Source organism: Macaca nemestrina, chromosome 9 (genome assembly GCF_043159975.1).
Source record: "Macaca nemestrina isolate mMacNem1 chromosome 9, mMacNem.hap1, whole genome shotgun sequence".
NCBI classification, from domain to species: domain Eukaryota; kingdom Metazoa; phylum Chordata; class Mammalia; order Primates; family Cercopithecidae; genus Macaca; species Macaca nemestrina.
Window position 1 is genome coordinate 64,654,370 of NC_092133.1, and position 23,262 is coordinate 64,677,631.

General features: G+C 42.1%; 1 protein-coding gene and 1 pseudogene across 1 annotated transcript in view; one reads left to right on the forward strand and one right to left on the reverse strand.

Moving 5' to 3' along the window:
* LOC105466119 (solute carrier family 25 member 16) overlaps window positions 1–23,262 on the reverse strand; it is a 121,148-nt gene that overhangs the window by 32,783 nt on the left and 65,103 nt on the right. Inside the window, exons 12-15 of the mRNA XM_071069631.1 lie at window positions 19,451–19,582; window positions 9,463–9,682; window positions 2,278–2,395; window positions 641–803 (exon numbers count right to left, since the gene is read on the reverse strand). Coding sequence (XP_070925732.1) covers window positions 641–803; window positions 2,278–2,395; window positions 9,463–9,682; window positions 19,451–19,582 — 633 coding nt within the window. The remainder of the gene's footprint in view (window positions 1–640; window positions 804–2,277; window positions 2,396–9,462; window positions 9,683–19,450; window positions 19,583–23,262) is intronic.
* Window positions 22,012–22,130, forward strand: LOC112423906 (5S ribosomal RNA; annotated as a pseudogene).

The following is a 23,262-nucleotide window of genomic DNA, read 5'->3' on the forward strand; positions in this document are numbered from 1 at the left end:
AAAAAAGTATTTATGTTAACTTCAGCCTAGCACAGTGGCTCAAGCCTAAAATCCCAGCACTTTGGGAGGCCAAGGCAGATCACTTGAGGTCAGGAGTTCAAGACCAGCCTGGCCAACATGGTGAAACCCTATCTCTATTAAAAATACAAAAAATTAGCTGGGCGTAGTGGCTCATGCCTGTAATCCCAGCACTTCAGGAGGCTGAGATGGGTGGATCACCTGAGGTCAGGAGTTCGAGACCAGCCTGACCAACATGATGAAACATCTTCTCCACTAAAAATACAAAATTAGCCAGGAATGGTAGCGCATGCCTGTAATCCCAGCTACGCAGGAGGCTGAGGCAGGAGAATTGCTTGAACCGGAGAGGCAGAGGTTGCGTTGAGCCAAGATCGCACCATTGCACTGCAGCATGGGCAACAAGAGCAAAACTCCGTCTCAAAAAAAAAAAAAAAAAAAAAAGTACCGTGTTTTTTTTTTTTCCCCCTATTATCTTAATTTTAGAAATAATACACACAAAGGAAAATATAAAGGAAAAATAACGAAAATGATGTTACCAATGCTGGACTGGCCACCAATTTTAAATATATTTAGTTGAGTTCATACTCAACTAGAAATAATGCCTTTGGTAGACAATACTTACCTGCTATAAAGAGCACAGTTGCCCATTTGTGAACAATATTTACAAGTTTTCTCTTCCTCAATTATTTGTGGCAAAGAAGCAAGCTGTGTCTTCTGTCTAGTAGCAGATTTGCTAATACGGTGAAACAATGAGAATGCCATCTGGTTTCTTAGCTTTAATAATTCTATGAAAAAAAGGTTAATGTCTTTTTAAGAATTAAATAAAGTGTATTATGTATTTTTCACTACATATGTAAAACTTTCAGATTTAAAAACATTTCAGGGCCGGGCGTAGTGGATTACACCTGCAATCTCAACACTTTGGGAGGCCGAGGAGGGCGGATCACCAGAGGTCAAGGGTTCGAGACCAGCCTAACTAACATGGTGAAACCCTGTCTCTACTAAAAATACACAATTAGCCGGGACTGGTGGCGAATGACTGTGTTACAGCTAATCAGGAGGCTGAGGCAGAAGAATCACCTGAACCCGGGAGGCAGAGGTTGCGGTGAGCTGAGATCACACCGTTGCACTCCAGCCTGGGTAACAAGAGCAAAACTCAGTCTCAAAAAAAATAAATAAATAAATAAAAATAAAAACATTTTAAAAAGGAAAAAACAGTATTCATATTTCCCACTATACTAGAATAACAGGCCGGGCGCGGTGGCTCAAGCCTGTAATCCCAGCACTTTGGGAGGCCGAGACGGGCGGATCACGAGGTCAGGAGATCGAGACCATCCTGGCTAACACAATGAAACCCCGTCTCCACTAAAAATACAAAAAAATTAGCCGGGCGTGGTGGCGGTGCCTGTAGTCCCAGCTACTCGGGAGGCTGAGGCAGGAGAATGGCGGGAACCCGGGAGGCGGAGCTTGCAGTGAGCCGAGATCGCGCCACTGCACTCCAGCCTGGGCGACAGAGCGAGACTCTGCCTCAAAAAAAAAAAAAAAAAAAAAGAATAACAACATGTTGGTACATTTCCTTTAAGTTTCTGTTCACTTTATAAGTTCTTTAAACTATGTATTTCATAACTAGTAAGCATCGTGAAGTTGGTATTAGCTGAATGCTGAGGATAAATACAGCTATCTAGAATATCTTTCTTTAATATAAAATAGAAAGTTTGAAATAAAGTTTTGCATAATAAAATTTTAAAAGATTAATAATGTTTTCAACTATGGAGTATATTATTAAACTTCTTTTTAAAAAATACCACAATTAGCCAGGTACAGTGGCTCATGCCTATAATCCCGGCACTTTCGGAGACCAAGGCGGGCAGATCACTTGAGGCCAAGAGTTCAAGACCAGCCTGGCCAACATGGCGAAACCCCATCTCTACTAAAAGTATAATTAGCCAGGCATGGTGGCACATGCCTGTAATCCCAGCTATTCAAGAGACTGAGGCAGGAGAATTGCTTCAACCCAGAAGGTGGAGGTTGCAGTGAGAAAAGATTGTGCCACTTCACTCCAGCCTGGGCAACAGAGTGAGACTCTATCTCAAAAAACAAAAACAAAAATACACACATACAAAACAACAACAAAAAACCCACAGCTACAAATTATAACCTAGTAAGTACTGTGAGTAGATTGTCAGGTATAAATATGTATCACCAGAAGCTGAAGTGGGGGATGGGCAAAGAAGTACAACTAAAAGAAAACAGCTCAACCTCTTTTATCTAGATGGTTGGCAGGCACAGGGTACATCTGACCAGTCTTGAGGTAGAGAAGCAAGCCAGCCTCTGGATCAGCTCTTCTCTCTTGGCTTAGGAGAGTGTACAGAACAACCTGTGCAAACATTGACATTTGCTCAAACAAAACTATAACTTCTTGTATTTCCCTACATTGTCTTGCAACCAACACATAATTTTAAAGTCAAAAGATCAATAAAGCTATTTCTATTTAAAAAGTAACATGAGCCAAACTGGTAAAGATAACACAATAAATTTGATGTCAAACATTTAATCTAGGCCAGGCATGGTGGCTCAGGCCTGCAATCCCAACACTTCAGGAGGCCAAGGCAGGAGGATCACTTGAGCCCAGGAGTTTGAGACCAGCCTGGGCAATACAGTGAGACCAACTGATGGTCATTATGTTAAGTAAAAAAAGCCAGACACAGAAAACTTCGTATGTTCTCATTTACTTGTGGGAGCAAAACATTAAAACAATTGAATTCATGGAGACAGATAGTAGAAGGTTGGTTACCAGAGGCTGGGAATGATAGTGAGGGTGGTCAGGGGGAGAAGTGGGGGTGGTTAATGGGTACCAAAAAAAAAAAAAAAAAAAGAGTAATGAATAAGACTTAGTATTTGCTAGCACAACAGAGTGACTGTAGTCAAAAATAATTTAACTGTGCATTTTTAAATCACTAAAGGAGTATTACTGGGTTATTTGTAACACAAATAATAAATGTTTGAGGGGATGGATACCCCATTTACCATTATATGATTATTACGTATTACATGCCTGTATTAAAATATCTCATGTAATCCATGAATGTATACACCTACTAAGTGCCAACAAAAATTTAAAAGCATAAAAACAAAAACATAGTGAAACCCCCATTTCTACAAAAAGAGATGTATGTAGAAAAATTTAAAAATTAGCCAGGTACGGCTGGGCGTGGTGGTTCATAACTAAACTCTCAGCACTTTGGAAGGCCGAGGCGGGCAGATTACTTGAGGTCAGGAGTTCGAGACCAGCCTGGCCAACATAGTGAAACCCTGTCTCTACTAAAAATACAAAAATTAGCCAGGTATGACGGCACATGCTTGTAATCTAGTTACTTGAGAGGCTAAGGCAGGAGAATTGCTTGAACCCGGGAGGCGGAGATTGTAGTGAGTCGAGATCACACCACTGCACTCCAGCCTGGGGGACAGAAGGAGACTACATCTCAAAAAAAAAAAAAAGTTAGCCGGGCATGGTGATGTGCGTCCATAGTCCCAGCTACTCAGGAGGCTGAGGTGGGAGGATTGATTGACCCTGAGAAGTAAAGGCTGCAGTGAGCCGAGATCGTGCCACTGCATTCCAGCCTGAGTAACAGAAGGATATTGTCTTAAAAAAAAAAAAAAATTTAATTTACACAAAACAAACATAGTTCTGCTTCTCAGTTTTACTTGGACAACCAAGAATCCTATAGAGAATTTTCTTAGAAAGCAAATATTTAGATATCCAATAAATTGAAGAAGGAAATTAATCAAACTATGATTTACATTTTGAAGTTAACAGTCTGTAGACACTATTTTCTCCATTTAAAATAAATGAACCAAAACAAAAATGACTATCATTTACATGATAGCTACTATGACAAGTAATACTAACTCTACAGAGTTTGTTTCTCCAGAGTATGAAATGTCATTAACCACCTTAGGTTTCATGAAATTCTTGGGAGAAACCATCTAAGACAAGTTAAAAATAGTCCTTTTAGCTCATGTAACAGCTTTAGCTGCAAGTCAACATAGCAAGACCCCATCTAAAAAAAAAAACTTTCTTAAACCTTTTCTTATTATCAAAATTAAAAAGTCAAATCTTTTAAGCAGGGAACCTTGGTTTTTTCCTTATACCCAACATAATAATGAACTATCATAATTAATTTTTCAATGTCTTCTCTCTTGCATAATAAATATGCAATATAAATTCCAATTTTTTAAGCCTTGTTCTAGCAAATTTCCTCATTTTTTTAATACAAGAATTACTACTTTATTATTAAAATTTTCTTGCAAAATTTTCTCCAACTGAACAAAATTAAATACAGTAATATTCTTTACCTTGAAGCAATGGCGAATTAGAGCAACAATCTCAATGGAAAAAAGTCTTGGAATCTAGATATCACTTAAGATATTGAAATGCTTTTTTTTTTTTTTTTTTTTGAGATGGAGTCTGGCTCTGTCACCCAGGCTGGAGTGCAGTGGCGCGATCTCAGCTCACTACCACCTCTGCCTCCCTGGTTTGAGCAATTCTCAGCCCCCCAAGTAGCTGGGACCACAGGCACATGTCACCACACCCAGCTAATTTTTTTTTTTTTTTTTTTTTTTAAGTAGAGATGGGGTTTCACCATGTTGGTGAGGTTGGTCTCAAACTCCTGACCTCAAGTGATCTGCCCACCTCGGCCTTCCAAAGTGCTGGGATTACAGGCGTGAGCCACTGTGCCAGTCTAAAATGCTTTTATATTTAGCTCCTGTTTAGCATTATAAAGTGATTTCATTTAAACTTGTGATTTTAAAAATCAATTTAAAAATTTCAGTCTCATATACACAAAACACATTCCTTCTGATCTTTGACTTCAAAAACAGCCTTTCTTCTATTGGCATAATTTTCCTTTCTCAAGAGGGTTGTAATTTAGCCAAGTATTTAAGTTTGTAATTTCAGTTATTTCTGTATTATCAAAGTAAAAATTTAAAGTCTTTAAAAAGGGGAAATATTTTTTCTTCCACTTCCAACACCTACACAAAATCTAATAATAGGTGAAACAAAGTTACCCTACTTTTCATTCCCAAATGTAAAGTTCTTGTGAAAACCTTCAGTATTTGGTACACAATTAATAGCAAAAGGCTGGGTGCAGTGGCTTATGCCTGTAATTCCAGAACTTTGGGAGGCCGAGGTGGGAGTATCATGTGAGGTCACGAGTTCGAGACCAGGCTGGGCAACAGGGCAAAACTCAATTTCTACAAAAAATACAAAAATTAGTCAGGCATAAGGCCGGCACGGTGGCACATGCCTGTAATCCCAGCACTTTGGGAGGTTGAGGAAGGCAGATCACGAGGTCAGGAGTCCGAGACCAGCCTGGCCAACATAGTGAAACCCGTCTCTACTAAAAATACAAAAAATTAGCTGGGCATGGTAGCAGGGGACTGTAATCCCAGCTACTCAGGAGGCTGAGGCAGGAGAATCGCTTGAACCGGGGAGGCAGAGGTTGCAATGAGCTGAGATCGCGCCACTGCACTCCAGCCTGGGCAACAGTGTGAGACTCAGTCTCAAAAAAAAAAATTAGGCGTAGTGGTGTGCACCTCTAGTCCTAGCTACTTGGGAGGCTGAAGTGGGAAGATGGCTTGAGTCCGGGTGGCAGAGGTTGCAAAGCTAAGATCGAGCCACTGCACTCCAGCCTAGGTGACAGAACCAAATCTTGTCTCAGAAAAAAAAAAAAAAAAAGAAAAAGAAGAGAAAGAAAGACTTCTTTTTTTCTTTTTTTGAGACAAAGTCTCCCTCTGTCACCCAGGCTGCCCGGCTGGAGTGCAGCGCCGCAACCTCAGCTCACTGCAACCTCTGCATCCCAGGTGGTTCAAGCAATTCTCCTGCCTCAGCCTCCCAAATAGCTGGGATTACAGGTACCCACTGCCACACCTGGCTAATTTTTGTATTTTTAGTACAGACAAGGTTTCTCCATTAGCCAGGCTGGTCTCAAACTCCTGACCTCAGGTGATCCGCCCGCCTTGGCCTCCCAAAGTGTTGGGTTACAGTCATGAGCCACCGCGCCCAGCCTGCAAGAAAGATTTAATACGGTGGCTCACGCCTGTAATCTCAGCACTTTGGGAGGCCGAGGCGGGCGGATCACAAGGTCAGGAGATCGAGACCACGGTGAAACCCCGTTTCTACTAAAAATACAAAAAATTAGCCGGGCGCGGTGGCGGGCACCTGTAGTCCCAGCTACTCAGGAGGCTGAGGCAGGAGAATGGCGTGAACCCGGGAGGCGGAGCTTGCAGTGAGCCGAGATTGCGCCACTGCACTCCAGCCTGGGCGACAGAGCGAGACTCTGTCTCAAAAAAAAAAAGAAAGATTTAATAGAGAAAGTCTCTTTAATATCTGATTATACAAGTCAGTATTTTGAACCTTATTTTATATATGTTCAAATAATATGCAAAATTGTAAGGGCAATGGAAATTTAAGTTATATTATCAACTCTTGTTTTATTATTTATTCCCTTAGCAAATATTATATCATAAAAATATAATAATGTTACTATCTTTTAGTTTTATCTTTTCTGATTTAAAAGCTTCTATGGGCCGGGCGCGGTGGCTCACGCCTGTAATCCCAACACTTTGGGAGGCCAAGGCAGGCAGATCACATGAGGTCAGGAGTTCAAGACCAGCCTGACCAGCATGGAGAAACCCCATCTCTACTAAAAACACATGATTAGCCAGGTGTGGTGGCCCATGCCTGTAATCCCAGCTACTCGGGAGGCTGAAGCAAGAGAATCGCTGGAACCCAGGAGGTAGAGGTAGTGGAGAGCCGAGATCGTGCCATTGGACTCCAGCCTGGACAACAAGAGTGCAACTCCATCTCAAAATAAATAAATAAATAAAACAAAATAAAAAAAACAAAAGCTTCTACAGGCCAGGCTTGGTGGCTCACGCCTGTAATCCTAGCACTTTGGGAGGCCGAGGCAGATGGATTGCCTGAGCTCAGGAGTTTGATACCAGCCTGAGCAATATGGTGAAACCCCATCTCTACTAAAATACAAAAAAATTAGCTGGGCATGGCGGCCTATGCCTGTAGTACCAGCTACTTGGGAGGCTGATGCAGGAGAATCACCTGAACCTAGGAGGTGGAGGTTGCAGTGAGCCGAGATCCGTCACTGCACTCCAGCCTGGGAGACAAAGCAAGACTCCATCTCAAAAATAAAAAAATAAAAAAGTTTCTATGAAGACATACTACAGATAGACAAAGCAGAGATCGGCAGAGGGGATAACGATAATCAGAAAATAAAACACAACTTAGTGTTAACTGATTTGTTAAATCACTATAATTAATGTAAATTAAAAATAATTTTGAAGGACAACAGAAAATTGTTTATCAAAGAGAAATATAATTTTTTTTTTCTTTTTGAGACGGAGTCTTGCTCTGTCACCCAGGCAGGAGTGCAGTGGCACAATCTCGGCTCACTGCAAGCTCCGCCTCCCGGGTTCACGCCATTCTCCTGCCTCAGCCTCCCGAGTAGCTGGGACTACAGGCGCCTGCCACCACACTCGGCTAATTTTTTTGGATTTTTAGTAGAGACGGGGTTTCACTGTGTTAGCCAAGATGGTCTCGATCTCTTGACCTCATGATCCACTCGGCCTCCCAAAGTGCTGGGAATCACAGGCGTGAGCCACTGCACCCGGCCAATTTTTGTTTTGTTTTGTTTTGTTTTGTTTTTATGAGACAGAGTCTCACTCTGTCGCCCGGGGCTAGAGTGCAGTGGCACGATCTCAGCTCACTGTAACCTCCACCTCCCGGGTTCAAGCGATTCTCCTGCCTCCATCTCCCAAGGAGCTGGGACTACAGGCGTGTGCCACTACCCCAGCTAATTTTTGTATTTTTAGTAGAGAAGAGGTTTCACCATATTGGTTGGCCAGGATGGTCTCGACCTCTTGACCTTGTGATCCTCCCGCCTCGGCCTCCCAAAGTGCTGGGATTACAGGCGTGAGCCACTGTAATTTTTTAAATAATTTTTTTTTTTTTGAGACGGATTCTCACTCTGTCGCCTACGCTGGAATGCAGAGGTATGATCTCGGCTCACTGCAACCCCCGCCTCCTGGGTTCAAGTGATCCTCCTACCTCAGCCTACAATGTAGCTGGGACTACAAGCATGAGTCACCATGCCTGGCTAATTTTTGTATTTTATAATAGAGAAGGGGTTTCACCACGGAGGCCAGGCTGGTCTCCAACTCTTGACCTAGTGATCCACCCGCCTTGGCCTCCCAAAGTGCTGGGATTACAGGTGTGAGCCACCGCACCCGGCTAAATAACTTTTTTTTAAAGATGGACTCTCACTCTGTCACCCAGGCTGGAGTGAAGTGGTGCAACCTCGGCTCACTGCAACCTCTGCCTCCTGGATTTAAGTGATTCTCCTGCCTCAGCCTTGGGGATTACAGGCACACACCACCACGCCCAGCTAGTTTTTGTATTTTCAGTAGAGAGAGGGTTTCACCATGTTGGCCACGCTGGTCTTAAACTCCTGACCTCAAGTGATGTGCCCGCCTCAGCCTCCCAAAGTGCTGGGATTACAGAGGTGAGCCACCACGCCTGGCCTAAAATAATTTTTAAAACTTGAATTTAACATAATGGTAAGACAGATCTCTGTATTTCATCTCAGATAAAAATCAATATAAAATCACATAAAGGTTGGAAATAAAAGAATAAATTTACATCAATTTTTCTTTTTTTTTTTTTTTTTTTGAGACAGAGTTTCACTCCTGTTGCCCAGGCTAGAGTGCAATGGCACGATCTCAGCTCACCGCAACCTCCGCCTCCCGAGTTCAAATGATTCTCCTGCCCCAGCCTCCCAATTAGCTGGGATTACAGGCATGCGCCACCAAGTCCGGCTAATTTTGTATCTTTTTTTTTCTTTTGAGTCAGGGTCTTGTTCTTTTGCCCAGGCAGAAGTGCTTTGGGGCAATCACGGCTCACTACAGCCTCAACCTTCTGGGATCAAGCTATCCTCTGGCCTCAGACTCCCGAGCAGCTAGGACTACAGGTGTGTACCACCATGCCTGGCTAATTTTTTTGTTTTTGATTTTTTTGTAGAGACGGGGTGTTGCTATGTTGTCCAAGCTGGTATTGAACTCCTGGGCTCAGCTGATCCTCCCAACACCACACCAAGCCAATAATTATTTTTCTTAGGAGCATCTGCTTAGATTCGTTTGGCAGCCTGAATCTGGCAACATTGGCTTACAAATTCAGCTGTTACATTACTTGGCTGATAAACATTTCTACTGTAGCATGTATATATTTATAAAACAAGTTGAGTACCCTAAATGTATGTAAATGGAAAAGTACATGAAACTGAAATAAAAATGACCTGAATTGAACCAAAATATACAAAGCAGACTGCATCTTTAAAAGTATAAAACAGACAATGTTCTTATTAACATTTATACCTGACTACGGTGTTCAATAGAATTTGATTCTTTGCCAGTTTTAAGTTCCAGCGGCATTATCTTGTATTTTGTTTTACACCCTCGATGTATTTTCACACCAACTGTAACATCTATTTTGCCTTTCAATCCAAATCTAGGGGACCAAATGCTTTCTTCAATATCCATTGATTTCACGACTTCAATGTTACATGTTGAATTATCCTTACTACTATCACTTGGCCTGAAAAAAAAAAAAAAGCACAAAAACACTTAATTAGAACACTTAGCTCATTTCACATCTGCTGGCTCTGACTGTCTATTACACACAGAGAATGTGGGGAGGGAAAGAGTCTACCTACTTTTACAGCAGTGATTTGCAAACTGTGATCCCTTGACCAGTAGCATCAGCATCACCTGAGAACTTGCTATAAAAGTAAATCCTCAAAGACCCACTCCAAACCTACTCAAACACAAACTCTAGGGGTGAGGCCTAGCAGTCTGTTTAACCAACCCTCCACAATTCTGATGCATGCTCAAGTTTAAGAACCACTGTCCTACAGGTTCTGCTCATGGAATTTAGTCTTTCTCAGTATTTATCATCTGTTCCTTTCAGTCATTCCTACTATAATCTTCTTAACTCAGGCCCTTATTTTCTCAGGCCTAGATTACAACCGTCTTGCTACTTTAATTGCTAGAGCCACAATTCCAATCTAAGTATTCTGATATACAATTATTATGCAAATTAGTATATAATGGCTTGCATGAGGTTGCACCCTAAAAAATGAGAGATGTATTCCTTCACATAACACTAGATTACACTGATTAAGAATGAGTTGTCTGCTGGTGGCTCATGCCGAGGCTCATGCAGATCACTTGAGTTCAGGAGTTCAAGATCAGCCTGGCCAACATGGCGAAACCCTATCACTATTAAAAAAAATACAAGAATTAGCCAGGCAGAGTGGCACATGCCTGTAATCCCAGCTACTTGGGAGGCTAAGGCAGAAGAATCGCTTGAACCCAGGAGGCAGAGGCTGCAGTGAACCAAAATCGTGCCACTGCACTCCAGCACTCCAGCCTGAGTGACAGAGCAAGACTCAGTAGCAAAAAAAAAAAAAAAAAAAAAAAAAAAAATTGGCTATCTCCATCATCTATGAAGTCTGGGGCTCATTCACCCAATACTTCATCCACACACCCCCAGATGACAATCTTCAAAGGAGCTCATGGTCACTTCCAAGTGTCCCATTTTCTTTACTTAATAACTAAACGAAACCATGTCTACCACTATCAATATTTAAAGTAAGTACTCAATTTTTTTTATTATAAAAAGGTTCTGACTTTAATCTCTTAATTGGTAAATAAACCATGAGCACAGGAAGGAGAAAAAAAGGGAATATATAAATGTTGAAGGAATGAGAAGAGGTGGAAATAACTTACAAATCTCCTCTCTTATCTAAGATTTACTCATTTTCAGAGCAGTTACAGTTATTCTGCAGAAGAGATTAGAAGAAAAGAAAGATAAGTGTTACCTCTTATTAATCCTATCTACTGGGAAAATATTTTACACTTTTAGATTCAAAGCCAGCCACATAAAATACTAAATCTAGTGGAAATCTTACATGAAAAAGATGACTTTTCTAGTAATAAAACATTTCCTATCATATCAAAATGAAGATTTTTAAAAATAGAATAATTCTAGTTGTTAGAATAGATAATTTAGTTGATTTTTGTTTAGTTCATATTATTATGGTCAACCCCATTTCTTTTTTTGGACAGCTGTTTCTTCCTTTTTTTGTTTAATAGAGACAGGCTTTTGCCATGTTGTCCTGGCTGGTCTCAAATTCCTGACCTCAAATGATCCACCTGCTTTGGCCTCCTAGAGTGCTGGATTACAAGCATGAGCCACCACACTTGGCCATGGACAGCAATTTTTTAACAAATGAGAATATTTTCCAAGAAAAAAAAATGCTGTCTTAAATAATTTTTCTTTCTTTTTTTTTATTATACTTTAAGTTCTAGGGTACATGTGTACAACATGCAGGTTTGTTACATATATATACATGTGCCAGTTGGTATGCTGTAGCCATTATACATTAGGTATATCTCCTAATGCTATCCCTCTATCCCTCCCCCTTACCCCCTCCCCATACAATTTTTCATTAAAAAAAACTATTTCAAGATGCTTCAAATATAATCTCATGGAAGATATGCATCCTTCCAGAATCGTTGAACACAATAGTGAAATTCAGAGAAGTCATAATTTATCTAAAATTTCTTTTTTTTTTTTCTGTCTTAGTGAGACAGGGTCTCTCTCTGTCGCCCAAGCATGAACAGTGGCATGAACACGGCTCACTGTAGCCTTGACCTCCTGGGCTCAAGCAATCCTTCTGTTTCAGCCTCCCAAGTAGCTGGGATGAGAGGTGTGCACCACCACACCCTGTTAATTATTTTCAAATTTGTAGAGACAGAGTCTACAAAAGGCGGGGCAACATGGTGAACTCAACCAATCCTCTTGTCTTGGTCTCCCAAAGTGCTGGAATTACAAGCATGATCCACCGCACTTGGTCTGAAATTTCTTAAATATTTATCTTCTCTCACTGTTATTTGTTCATGGTGTATATTCAGATATGCTTTTATAAATAAGGCAAAACTTATTATTTATGAAATGTCACATCTATACCTAATAGAATACAGGGAAAAAAAACTTTTAAAGTTGTTACTAAAATCCAATGCCCTGGAAAAAGAAGCAATGTGGCTTTACTATTATTATTATTTTGAGACAGAGTCTCACTCTGTCACCCAGGCTGGAATGCAGCAGCACAAACACAGTTTACTGCAGCTTTGACCTCCTGGGCTCAAGAGATCCTCCCGCCTCACCCTTTCAAGTAGTTGAAACTACAGGCATCAGTTGTTAGGCCCAGCCAATTTTTTTTTTTTTTTTTTTTTTTGAGACAGAGTCTCGCTCTGTCGCCCAGGCTGGAGTGCAGTGGCGCGATCTCGGCTCACTGCAAGCTCCGCCTCCCGGGTTCACGCCATTCTCCTGCCTCATCCTCCCGAGTAGCTGGGACTACAGGCGCCCACAACCGCGCCCGGATAATTTTTTGTATTTTTAGTAGAGACGGGGTTTCACCGTGGTCTCGATCTCCTGACTTTGTGATCCGCCCACCTCGGCCTCCCAAAGTGCTGGGATTACAGGCGTGAGCCACCGCGCCCGGCCTTTTTTTTTTTTTTTTTTTTTTTTTTTTTTTGTAGAGCTATGTTCTCACCATGTTTCCCAGGCTGATCTTGAACTCCTGGTCTCAAGCAATCCTCCTGCTTTGGCCTCCCAAAGTGCTGGGATTACAGTTATGAGCAACCATGCGCGGCCACTATATGTTTATTACCACAGGTTTTTTTTTTTTTTTTTTGAGATGGAGTCTCACTCTGTCGCAGAGGCTGGAGTATAGTAGCGCAATTTCGGCTCACTGCAACCTCCACCTCCCCGGTTCAAGCAACTCTCCTGTCTCAGGCTCCCAAGTAGCTGGGATTACAGGCGTGCACCACCACGCCTTGCTAATTTTTGTATTTTTTAGTAGAGATAAGGTTTCACCATGTTGGCCAGGGTGGTCTCTAATTCCTGACCTCAAGTGATCTATCCATCTCAGCCTCCCAAAGTGCTGGGATTACAGGCGTAAGCCGCCACACCCAGCCACCACAATTTTTTTAAATGGTAACAAAAATTAATTTCTAAGTACTACTTTAGCTATAGTCTACAAAATTTGGTATGTAACCACCTATTCTAAATGTGTTAATTTCCTTTATGACTGACCTTTTAAAACATTTATCAACATTTCCTTAGTTTACAAACCATGAGAATTTTAGATATCCTTTTGTTATCTAACTTTGAATCAAAGTTATTCTAACTTTGTTACAGTACAGTTGCAGAATATCGTCTCTAAGATACTACTGATCCTTTAAAATTTATTGGTGTTTCCCTTACGGCATAATGCATCATCTATTTCAATAAAAGTTCTGTGTGACTTGAAAAATTATATATACAGTCATCCATTGTATAACAATGATTTCATCAACATAGGATGGTGGTCCCATAAGATTATAATGTAGCTAAAAAATTCCATTGCCTAGTGACATCTAGCTATGGTGGTAATGCAACACACTATCTTTTCTATATTTAGATATGTTTAGATACACAAATACTAACCGTTATTACAACTGCCTACAGTATTCAGTACAGTAACATGTTGTACAAGTGTGTAGCCTAGAAGCAACTGGCTATACCATATGGCCTAGGTGTGTAGTAGGCTCCACCATCTAGGTTTGCACAAGTACACTCTGACATTCACACAATGATGACATTGCCTAACACCACATTTCTCAAAACATATCCCCATCATTAAGCCAGCATGAGTGCATTGTATATAAAATGTATATAATTTTGTATTTTGACAAAAAAATGTAGGATTTTATTTCAAAGATTCTTTGCAAGTCAAAGATGAGTCTGAATTCCACCCTCTTTCCCTAGCATCTATGATGCCCTTCTTCCAGGCTGCAAATCCCTTGCTGACCTATCCTAAGCCTCCTTCAACAGATACTATTCTGTCCTTCTGTCCCTTATATGCTGTTACCTCCAAGGGTTCCATGCTGCTTTTGTCACCTACATTTTCTCCACCAGCAAACCCCTTCACTTTTATTATTTTCATCTACCACCAATACACTGAGTTCCTGAGGGCTTTGGTTATCCCTACAACAACAGTACCTGGTATAATCCTTGGCACATATATAGCATTGAATAAATGTTTGCAGAATTTATTAACCCAGAATTCTGAGAATCATGCTTATCATTGTAAAAACAATGGGTTAATTTTAACCAAAAAGAAAAAAACACATTTGGGTTAAGACTCCACCAAAGGAAAACAAACAAACAAACAAGCAAACATGCAGACAGGATGCTAAAACAATTAACAAAAAGTAAAAGAAAAGCTTATGTCCAAAAAAACTACAAAAATAGACATCTACCGGAATTTAAAATGTCAAGCAGCTGGGTGCAGTGGCTCACACCTGTAATCCCAGCACTTTGGGAGGCTGAGGTGGGTGGATTGCCTAAGGACAGGAGTTCGAGACCAGCCTGGCCAGCATGGTGAAACCTCGTCTCTACTAAAAATGCCAAAATTAGCCGGGCATGGTGGCAGGCGTCTGTAATCCCAGCTACTCAGGAAGCTGAGGCAAGAGAATCGCTTGAACCTGGGAGGCAGAGGATGCAGTGAGCCAAGACTGCGCCACTGCTCTCCAGACTAGGCGACAACGTGAGGCTCCATCTCAAAAAAAAAAAAATTTCAAGCAAATGTAAATGACAAAAAGAAATAAAGGAGGAAGGAAGGGGAAAAAAGGGAGGGAGGAGGAAGGAGGGTAAATGAGGATAAATAATTAGGAGCAGTTGAAGATAAAATTAACATTTTTTTTTTGTTGGTTTTTTTTTTTTTTTGGGATGGAGTCTCGCTGTGTCTCCCAGGCTGGAGTGCAGTGGCATGATCTCGGCTCACTGCAAGCTCTGCCTCCCAGGTTCACGCCATTCTCCCGCCTCAGCCTCCCAAGTAGCTGAGACTACAGGCGCCCGCCACCACGCCCGGCTAGTTTTTTTTTTTGTATTTTTAGTAGAGACGGGGTTTCACCATGTTAGCCAGGATAGTCTCGATCTCCTGACCTCGTGATCCACCCGCCTCGGCCTCCCAAAGCGCTGGGATTAAAGGCTTGAGCCACCGCGCCCGGTCCCATTTTTTTTTTTTTTGAAATGGGATCTTGCTCTGTCACCCAGGCTAGAGTGCAGTGGCGCGATCTCGGTTCACTGCAACCTCTGCCTCCCGGGTTCCAGCGATTCTCCTGCCTTGGCCTCACGAATATCTGGGATTACAGGTGCCCGCCACCATGCCCAGCTAATTTTTATATATTTAGTAGAGATGGCGTTTCACCATCTTGACCAGGCTGGTCTCGAACTCCTGACCTCATGATCTGCCCGCCTCGGCCACCCAAAGTGCTGGGATTACAGGCATGAGCCACTGCGCCCGGCCAATAAAATCAACTTTCTTAGTGTCACAGAACATTGATAGAGACCAGAATGACAGAAATATTATAAAGCAAAACAAGGAACTAGATGAAGGATGACTACTTGATAAACATAGTTTATCATAGTGAAGCCCAATATCCATCCCCTATGTCAATCTGTTCCAAAGAAATAACAAAGAATGAAAAGAATGAAACATGCGTATATACATACATATATATATATATATATATATATTTTTTTTTTTTTTTTTTTTTTTTTTTGAGACAGAGTTTCATGCTTGTTGCCCGGGCTAGAGTGCAATGGCGTGATCTCCTCGGCTTACTGCAACCTCCACCTCCCGGGTCCCGGTTCAAGCAGTTCTCCTGCCTCAGCCTCCTGAGTAGCTGGGATTACAGGCACATGCCACCACACCCAATTTTTGTATTTTTAGTAGAGACGGGGTTTCACCATGTTGGCCAGGCTGGTCTCGAACTCCTGACCTTGTGATCCGCCTGCCTCAGCCTCCCAAAGTGCTGGGATTACAGGTGTGAGCCACCGCACCCGGCTGTAAATTTATTTTTAAAACACAAGAAAAGCTAAACAATCTACTCACTCTAGCTTTTTGCTAAGTGTAGGAAGCTGGTGAAAAATTTACGACCACTACAGAAATAAAAAATATAAACAAACTCAGTCAGGCACAGTGGCTCATGCCTGTAATCCCAACATTTTGGGAGGCCGAGGCAGGCGGATCACTTGAGGTCAGAAGTTCGAGACCAGCCTGGCCAACATGGTGAAACCTCGTCTCTACTAAAAATACAAAAATCAGCCAGGCGTGGTGGCTCATGTCTATAGTCCCAGCTACTCAGGAGGCTGTGTCACAAGAATCATTTGAACCCGAGAAGCAGAGGTTGCAGTGAGCCAAGATTGTGCCACTGTACTGCAGCCTGAGTGATAGAGTGAGACTCCATCTCAAAAACAAAACAAAACAAAACAAAAAAAAACAAACTCAACTCTAACATCAAGACAAGCCTTTTTCTAAACTACTAAATATTTTAAAAATACATATGAAAATCCCATTAGAGGGCCAGGCAAGGTGGCTCATGCCTGTAACCCTAGCACTTTGGGAGGCCAAGGCAGGAGGATCATTTGAGTCCAGGAGTTCAAGACTAGCCATCCTGGGTGACATGGTGAAACACCATCTCTACAAAAAATACGAAAATTACCAGGCAGTGTAGTGTGCACCTGCAGTCTTGGCTACTCAGAAGACTGAGGTGGAAGGACTGTTTGAACTCAGGAGGAAGCAGAGGTTGCAGTGAGCCTAAATCGCACCACTGCACTCCAGTCTAGGCAACAGAGTGAGACCTTGTCTCAAAAAAAAAAAAGGAGAGAGAAAAAAAAAAAAAGTAAATGAGATCAAAGCAGAAACTAGCACACACAACTTACGGAGCTTGCTGTAGTTATACGGCCAAATTATGGCCAAACTGGGATTCACATCCAGGCTCATTATATCCTTCGAACCACAGGGAATAGGTCCAAAGAACTAACTACTCCAAATCTTTCTGACTCACAAATCTTAAAGCTTTTCTTTTGTTTCTGAGACAGAGTCTCGCTTTGTTGCCCAGGCTAGAGTGCAGTGGCATGATCTCAGCTCACTGCAACCTCTGTCTCCTGGTTCAAGCGATCCTCCTGCCTCAGCCTCCCGAGTAGCTGGGATTACAGGCACCCACCACCACGCCTGTCTAATTTTCATATTTTTAGTAGAGATGGTGTTCCACCATGTTGGCCAGGCTGGTCTCAAACTCCTGAGCTCAGCTGACACAGCGCCTTGACCTCCAAAAGTGCAGGGATTACAGGCATGAGCCACCATGCCTGGATACCCTTAAAGCAAACTTTTTAGATCACAAAATGTTACAAAATATTGAAAATATTGAGAGAACACTGAGAATATTAGTATACATGGAAGTTGTGCCCATTTAAAGAAAAATAAAATGCTGCCTGTTTTAAAAAAAAAAAAAAAAAAGGAAATCAGATAAAAACCCTCCAATGGCTTCCATTCTAATCAGAGCAGCATCCAAGTCCTGACCAGGATGATGAGGCTCCAGGGCAACTACTGCTGCTCTTCTCCTACTGCACTTTGCTTTAGCCATCACACTGACTCGCTGAAATACTGCACACACAGCTAGTATGTGTCAGCCACAGGGCTTTTGCCCTGTTTCCTCTACCTGGAACATTCCTCCGACAGACAGCTGTATGTCTCACTACTTCATTTCCTTTAAGCTTCTGCTCAAATGCTACCTTATGAGAAAGGCCTTCCATGAACATTCTATGGAATACCCCTGCCATCACTACCTACCTATTCTCCCTTTCTTCTTACCCTCCTCATTGTTTGGCACTACATTAATCACGGTCTGGTCCCCTGCTGTTTACTTGTGCAGTAGTATAGAAACTCCAGAAAGTAGGTGGTTGTATGTTTTGTTTCCTTTTTTGCTACCATGATCCAAGCACCTAAAACATTACTTGGCACATATTAGACACCCAATAAATATTTGCTGAATGAATAACAGAAAAAAACATATCTCCCCTATAAAATTATAATAATGCCACTTTGAGGGAAAAAAAAAAACTTGAAAATACACGTAACGCCAAACAGCATTAAATGGGTAAACACACTAAATACATAGCACATCCATATGATAGTCAACACATGACACAGACTATATGCTAGTAACACAGAGAAATACACATGAAAAAATCAAATGAGGCCAGGCGTAGTACCTCATGCCTGTAATCCCAGCACGTTGGGAGGTCGAGGTGGGAGGATCAGTTGAGGTCAGGAGCTCGAGACCAGCCTGGTCAACATGATGAAACCCCATCTCTAATAAAAATGCAAAAATTAGCCAGGTGTGGTGGCACACACCTGTAATCCCAGCTACTCAGGAGGTTGAGGCAGGAGAATAGCTTGAACCCGGGAGGTGGAGGTTGCAGTAAGCCAAGACCACACCATTGCACTCCAGCCTGGGGAAGAGAATGAGACTTCGTTTTAAAAAAAAAAAAAGAATCAAATGAAAAAAATTAGGATGCCAAAAATTGATTACTTTATAAGAAAATACAGGCTGGGCATAGTGGCTCACACCTGTAATCCCAGTACTTTGGGAGGCCAAGGTGTGTGGATCACCTGAGGTCAGGCGTTCAAGACCAGCCTGGTCAATATGGCAAAACCCCGTCTCTACTAAAAATACAAAAAATTAGCCAGGTGTGGTGGTGGGCACCTGTAATCCCAGGTACTTGGGAGGCTGAGGCAGGAGAATCGCTTGAACCCGGGAGGCGGAGGTTGCAGTAAGCCTAAATCATGCCATTGCACTCCAGCCCGGGCAACAAAGCAAGACTCTGTCTCAAAAAAGAAAAAAAAGAAGAAAGGCTGGGCGCGGTGGCTCACGCCTATAATCCCAGCATTTTGGGAGGCCGAGGCAGGTGGATCACCTGAGGTTAGGAGTTCGAGGCTGGCCTGGCCAACACGGTGAAACACTGTCTCTACTAAAAATACACAATTAGCCAGGCGTGGTGGCAGGCGCCTGTAATCCCAGCTACTTGGGAGGCTGAGGCAGGAGAATCTCTTGAACGTGGGAGGCGGAGGTTGCAGGGAGGCGGAGGTTGCAGGGAGCCAAGATCAGTGCCACTGTACTCCAGCCTGGGTGACAGAGCAAAACTCCATCTCAAAAAAAAAAAAAGAAAGAAAAAGAAAATACATATCTACGTATAAAAAATAAGCTATCTTATAATAATGAAAATAAAATTTTCTATTCACTGGTTTCTTTTTTGTCATGTAAAGATACTTAGGACAGTAATTTATAAAGTAAGCAAGCAAAACAGCTAATTGTAATTGCTCAATCTTTTAAAAACTTTGATTCAACACACAGAATAGCATCCTGGTCTAAAAATAAGAAGACTATATAAACAAAATGTGTTTCTTACAGAGAGAGCTGCATCTGAGGGAAGTCAGTCGAAGCATTTTTATGCATGAAATCTCCTGCCCATTTACAAAACGAAGGAAGATAGTCCTCTACTTCTTGTTTTATTTCATCTTGACTTAGATTTAAGCGGTACCTGCCAAAAATATGATAGTAAATATGAAAGTATAAATATTAGAAAAGTAAATGAGGACAAAAACACAAATAAGCAACCCAACTGTTCATCAGCCAATAAATGGATAAGCAAAATGTGGCATATTCCATACAATGCAGTATTATTCAGCTATAAAAAGGAAGGAAATTCTGACATACGCTACAACATTGAATAACCTTCAGGACATTATGCTAAGTGAAATAGGCCAGTCACAAAAGGACTAATATTCATATAAGGCACATACAGCAGTGAAAATCACAGAGACAGAAAGTAGAATGGGGGTTGCCAGAGGCTGGGAGGAGGAAAGGAGAAGTTATTGTTTCAAGGGCACAGACCTTCAGTTTGGGAAGATGCAAAGAGTTCTGGAGATAGATAGGTGATGGTTGCACAACAAGGTGAATGTACTTTGCCTCTGAACTATACCCTTAAAAATGGTTAACACAGGCAGAGCACGGTGGCTCACATCTGTAATTCCAGTACTTTGGGAGGCCGAGGTCAGCAGTTGGAGACTAGCCTGGCCAACATGGTGAAACCCTGTCTCTACTAAAAATACAAAAATTAGCCAGACGTGGTGGTGCACGTCTGTAATCCCAGCTACTTGGGAGGCTGAGGCAGGAGAATTGCTTGAACCCAGGAGGCAGAGGTTGCAGTGAGCCGAGATCACGCCATTGCACTCCAGCCTGGGCAAGAGAGCAAGACTCCATCACACACACACATCCCCACAAAAAGTTAAAATTGTAATTTTTTTTTCTTCTTTTTCTTTATCTCTTTTCTTTCTTATTTTTTGAGATAGGGTCTCACACTGTCACCCAGGCTGGAGTAGAGTAGCGCGATCTCGTCTCACTGCAACCTCTGCCTTCTAAGCTCAAGTGATTCTCCCCCCTCAGCCTTCAGAGTAGCTGGAATTACAGGCACATAACACCATGCTCAGCTAACTTTTTTGTATTTTCAGTAGAGATAGGGTTTCACCATGTTGGCTAGGCTGGTCTCAAACTCCTGGGCTCAAGCAATCTGCCCACTTTGGCCTCCCAAAGTGCTGGGATGACAGGCATGAGCCACCACGCGTGACCTAATAAGGTAATCTTTTTTTTTTTTTTTTTTTTTTTAGATGGAGTTTCGCTCTTGTTGCCCAAGCTAGCGCAATCTCGGCTCACTGCAACCTTCACCTCCCAGGTTCAAGTGATTCTCCTGCCTCAGTCCCCTCAGTGACTATGCCTGTATGTCATATGCCTGTATGGGACCACAGGCATACGACACCATGCCCAGCTAATTTTTGTATTTTTAGTAAAGATGGGGTTTCACCATGTTGGCCAGCCTGGTCTTGAACCCCTGACCTCACGTGATCTGCCTGCCTCGGCCTCTGAAAGTGCTGGGATCACAGGGGTGAGCCATCACGCCCAGCCTAACACAGTGATTTTTATATGTATTTAACCACAATTTTTAAAAAACATCCAAATAACAACAAGCATGGTGGTGTGGAACTATAGTCCCAGCTCTTCAGTAGGCTGAAGCGGAAGGATCGTTTCAGCCCAAGAGTTTGAGGTTACAGTGAGCTGTGATCTCACCACTGTACTCCAGCCTGGGTGACAGTGAGACCCTGTCTGAAAAAAAAAAAAATCCAAATAACACTGAAACAGTGACATGACATCAAATTTCAGATAATTTGCTCTAATTCATACCATGGTCTAATTGGAAGAGTCCCAGTTATACCTTTGGGATATAAAAAAAAAATTGGGGCCGGGCGCGGTGGCTGAAGCCTGTAATCCCAGCACTTTGGGAGGCCGAGACGGGCGGATCACGAGGTCAGGAGATCGAGACCATCCTGGCGAACACGGTGAAACCCCGTCTCTACTAAAAAAATACAAAAAACTAGCCGGGCGAGGTGGCGGGCGCCTGTACTCCCAGCTACACAGGAGGCTGAGGCAGGAGAATGGCCTAAACCCGGGAGGCGGAGCTTGCAGTGAGCTGAGATCCGGCCACTGCGCTCCAGCCCCGGCGACAGAGCGAGACTCCGTCTCAAAAAAAAAAAAAAAAAAAATTGAGATATTGCTCCTGAAACCAAGCAATGGAAAGTAGAAACGTTAAAGAGGAAAAAGGGTCATATGGACAGAAAGGTAGTAACAGTCTTACAACATCAAAGGACAGTATATAGGAAGGTTAACTTCTTACGTGAGAAATCTGCAGAAACAAAAAAACCCAACTATCAATTTTTCAGGGTTCTTACAAGGTCAAAATTATGTCATAACAATATGAATACATTATTTATCATTTTCCTTTCATGACAGTACAGTTGAATTTTCTGAGGCTACATGACATAAAATATAGAAATATTTTGAATGCAGAAGCAGACACAAGAATCCACGATCTTCTATGAAGTCATACTTTAAAACATTTGCAAAAATAGAGGCTTGGTTTACACCCATACCACCCAGAACGCAGCTGATCTCATCTTATCTCAGAAGCTAAGCAGGGTTGAGCTTGGTTACTACTTGGATGGGAGACCACCTGGGAATATTGGGTGCTGTAGCTTTAAGAAAAAAAAAAAAAAAAAAAACGGCCAGGCTCTGTGGCTCACACCTGTAATCTCAAGACTTTGGGAGGCCGAGGCGGGTGGATCACCTGAGGTGGGGAGTTCAAGACCAGCCTGACCAACATGGAGAAACCCCGTCTCTACCAAAAATACAAAATTAGCCAGGCATGGTGGTACATGCCTGTAATCCCAGCTACTCGGGAGGCTGAGACAAGAGAATTGCTTGAACCTGGGAGGCGGAAGTTTTCAGTGAGCTGAGATCATGCCATTGCACTCCAGCCTGGGCAACAAGAGCAAAACTCCATCTCAAAAAAAAAAGAAAGAAAGAAAGAAAAAAATAGAGGCTGGAGGATTGTTTGAGGCTATAGTGGGTAATAATTTCATCACAACACTCCAGCCTGCGCAACAGAGAGAGACCTTACCTCAAAAAAAAAATAAATAAGGAAGAAAGAAGAAAGAAGAAACTGAAAAAACGTAAAACAATGACATGCATTATATATTTTTTACAACAGTTTTTTTCATTAAAATGTTATGTTAACAAGCATAGATTGATATTTTTAAATGAATATATATTTTAGGCTAGGTGCGGTGGCTCATGCCTGTAATCCCAACACTTTGGGAAGCCGAGAGGAGTGGATCACTTGAGGTCAGTTCAAGACCAGCCTGGCCAACATGGTGAAACCCCCTCTCTACTTAAAAACACAAAAATTAGCCAGGCGTGGTGGCAGGCACCTGTAATCCCAGCCACTTGGAAGGCTGAGGCAGGAAAATCGATTGATCCAGGAGGCGGAGGTTGCAGTGAGCCGAGGTCATGCCATTGCAATCCAGCCTGGGCAACAGAGCAAGACTGTCTCAATAACAACAACAAAATAAATGAATATACATGTTAATTTCAAATGAATTAATAAACATCTGTTCTAATTTCTAGTACAGTAATTAATCATAGATATAGCCCACATAAACAGAAGCTCTTTCCAGTCCTCAATAATTTTTTAGTGTAAAGGGGTCCTGAGAGCAAAAGTTTTGAGAACTGCTGTTATAAACTTACCCTCCCAGGATGATTATTCCAGTTCCTTCTTTATATTTAAGCTCCCCAATCTTAGTAACTACTCTAGGGTGGTAGGGGCTTATC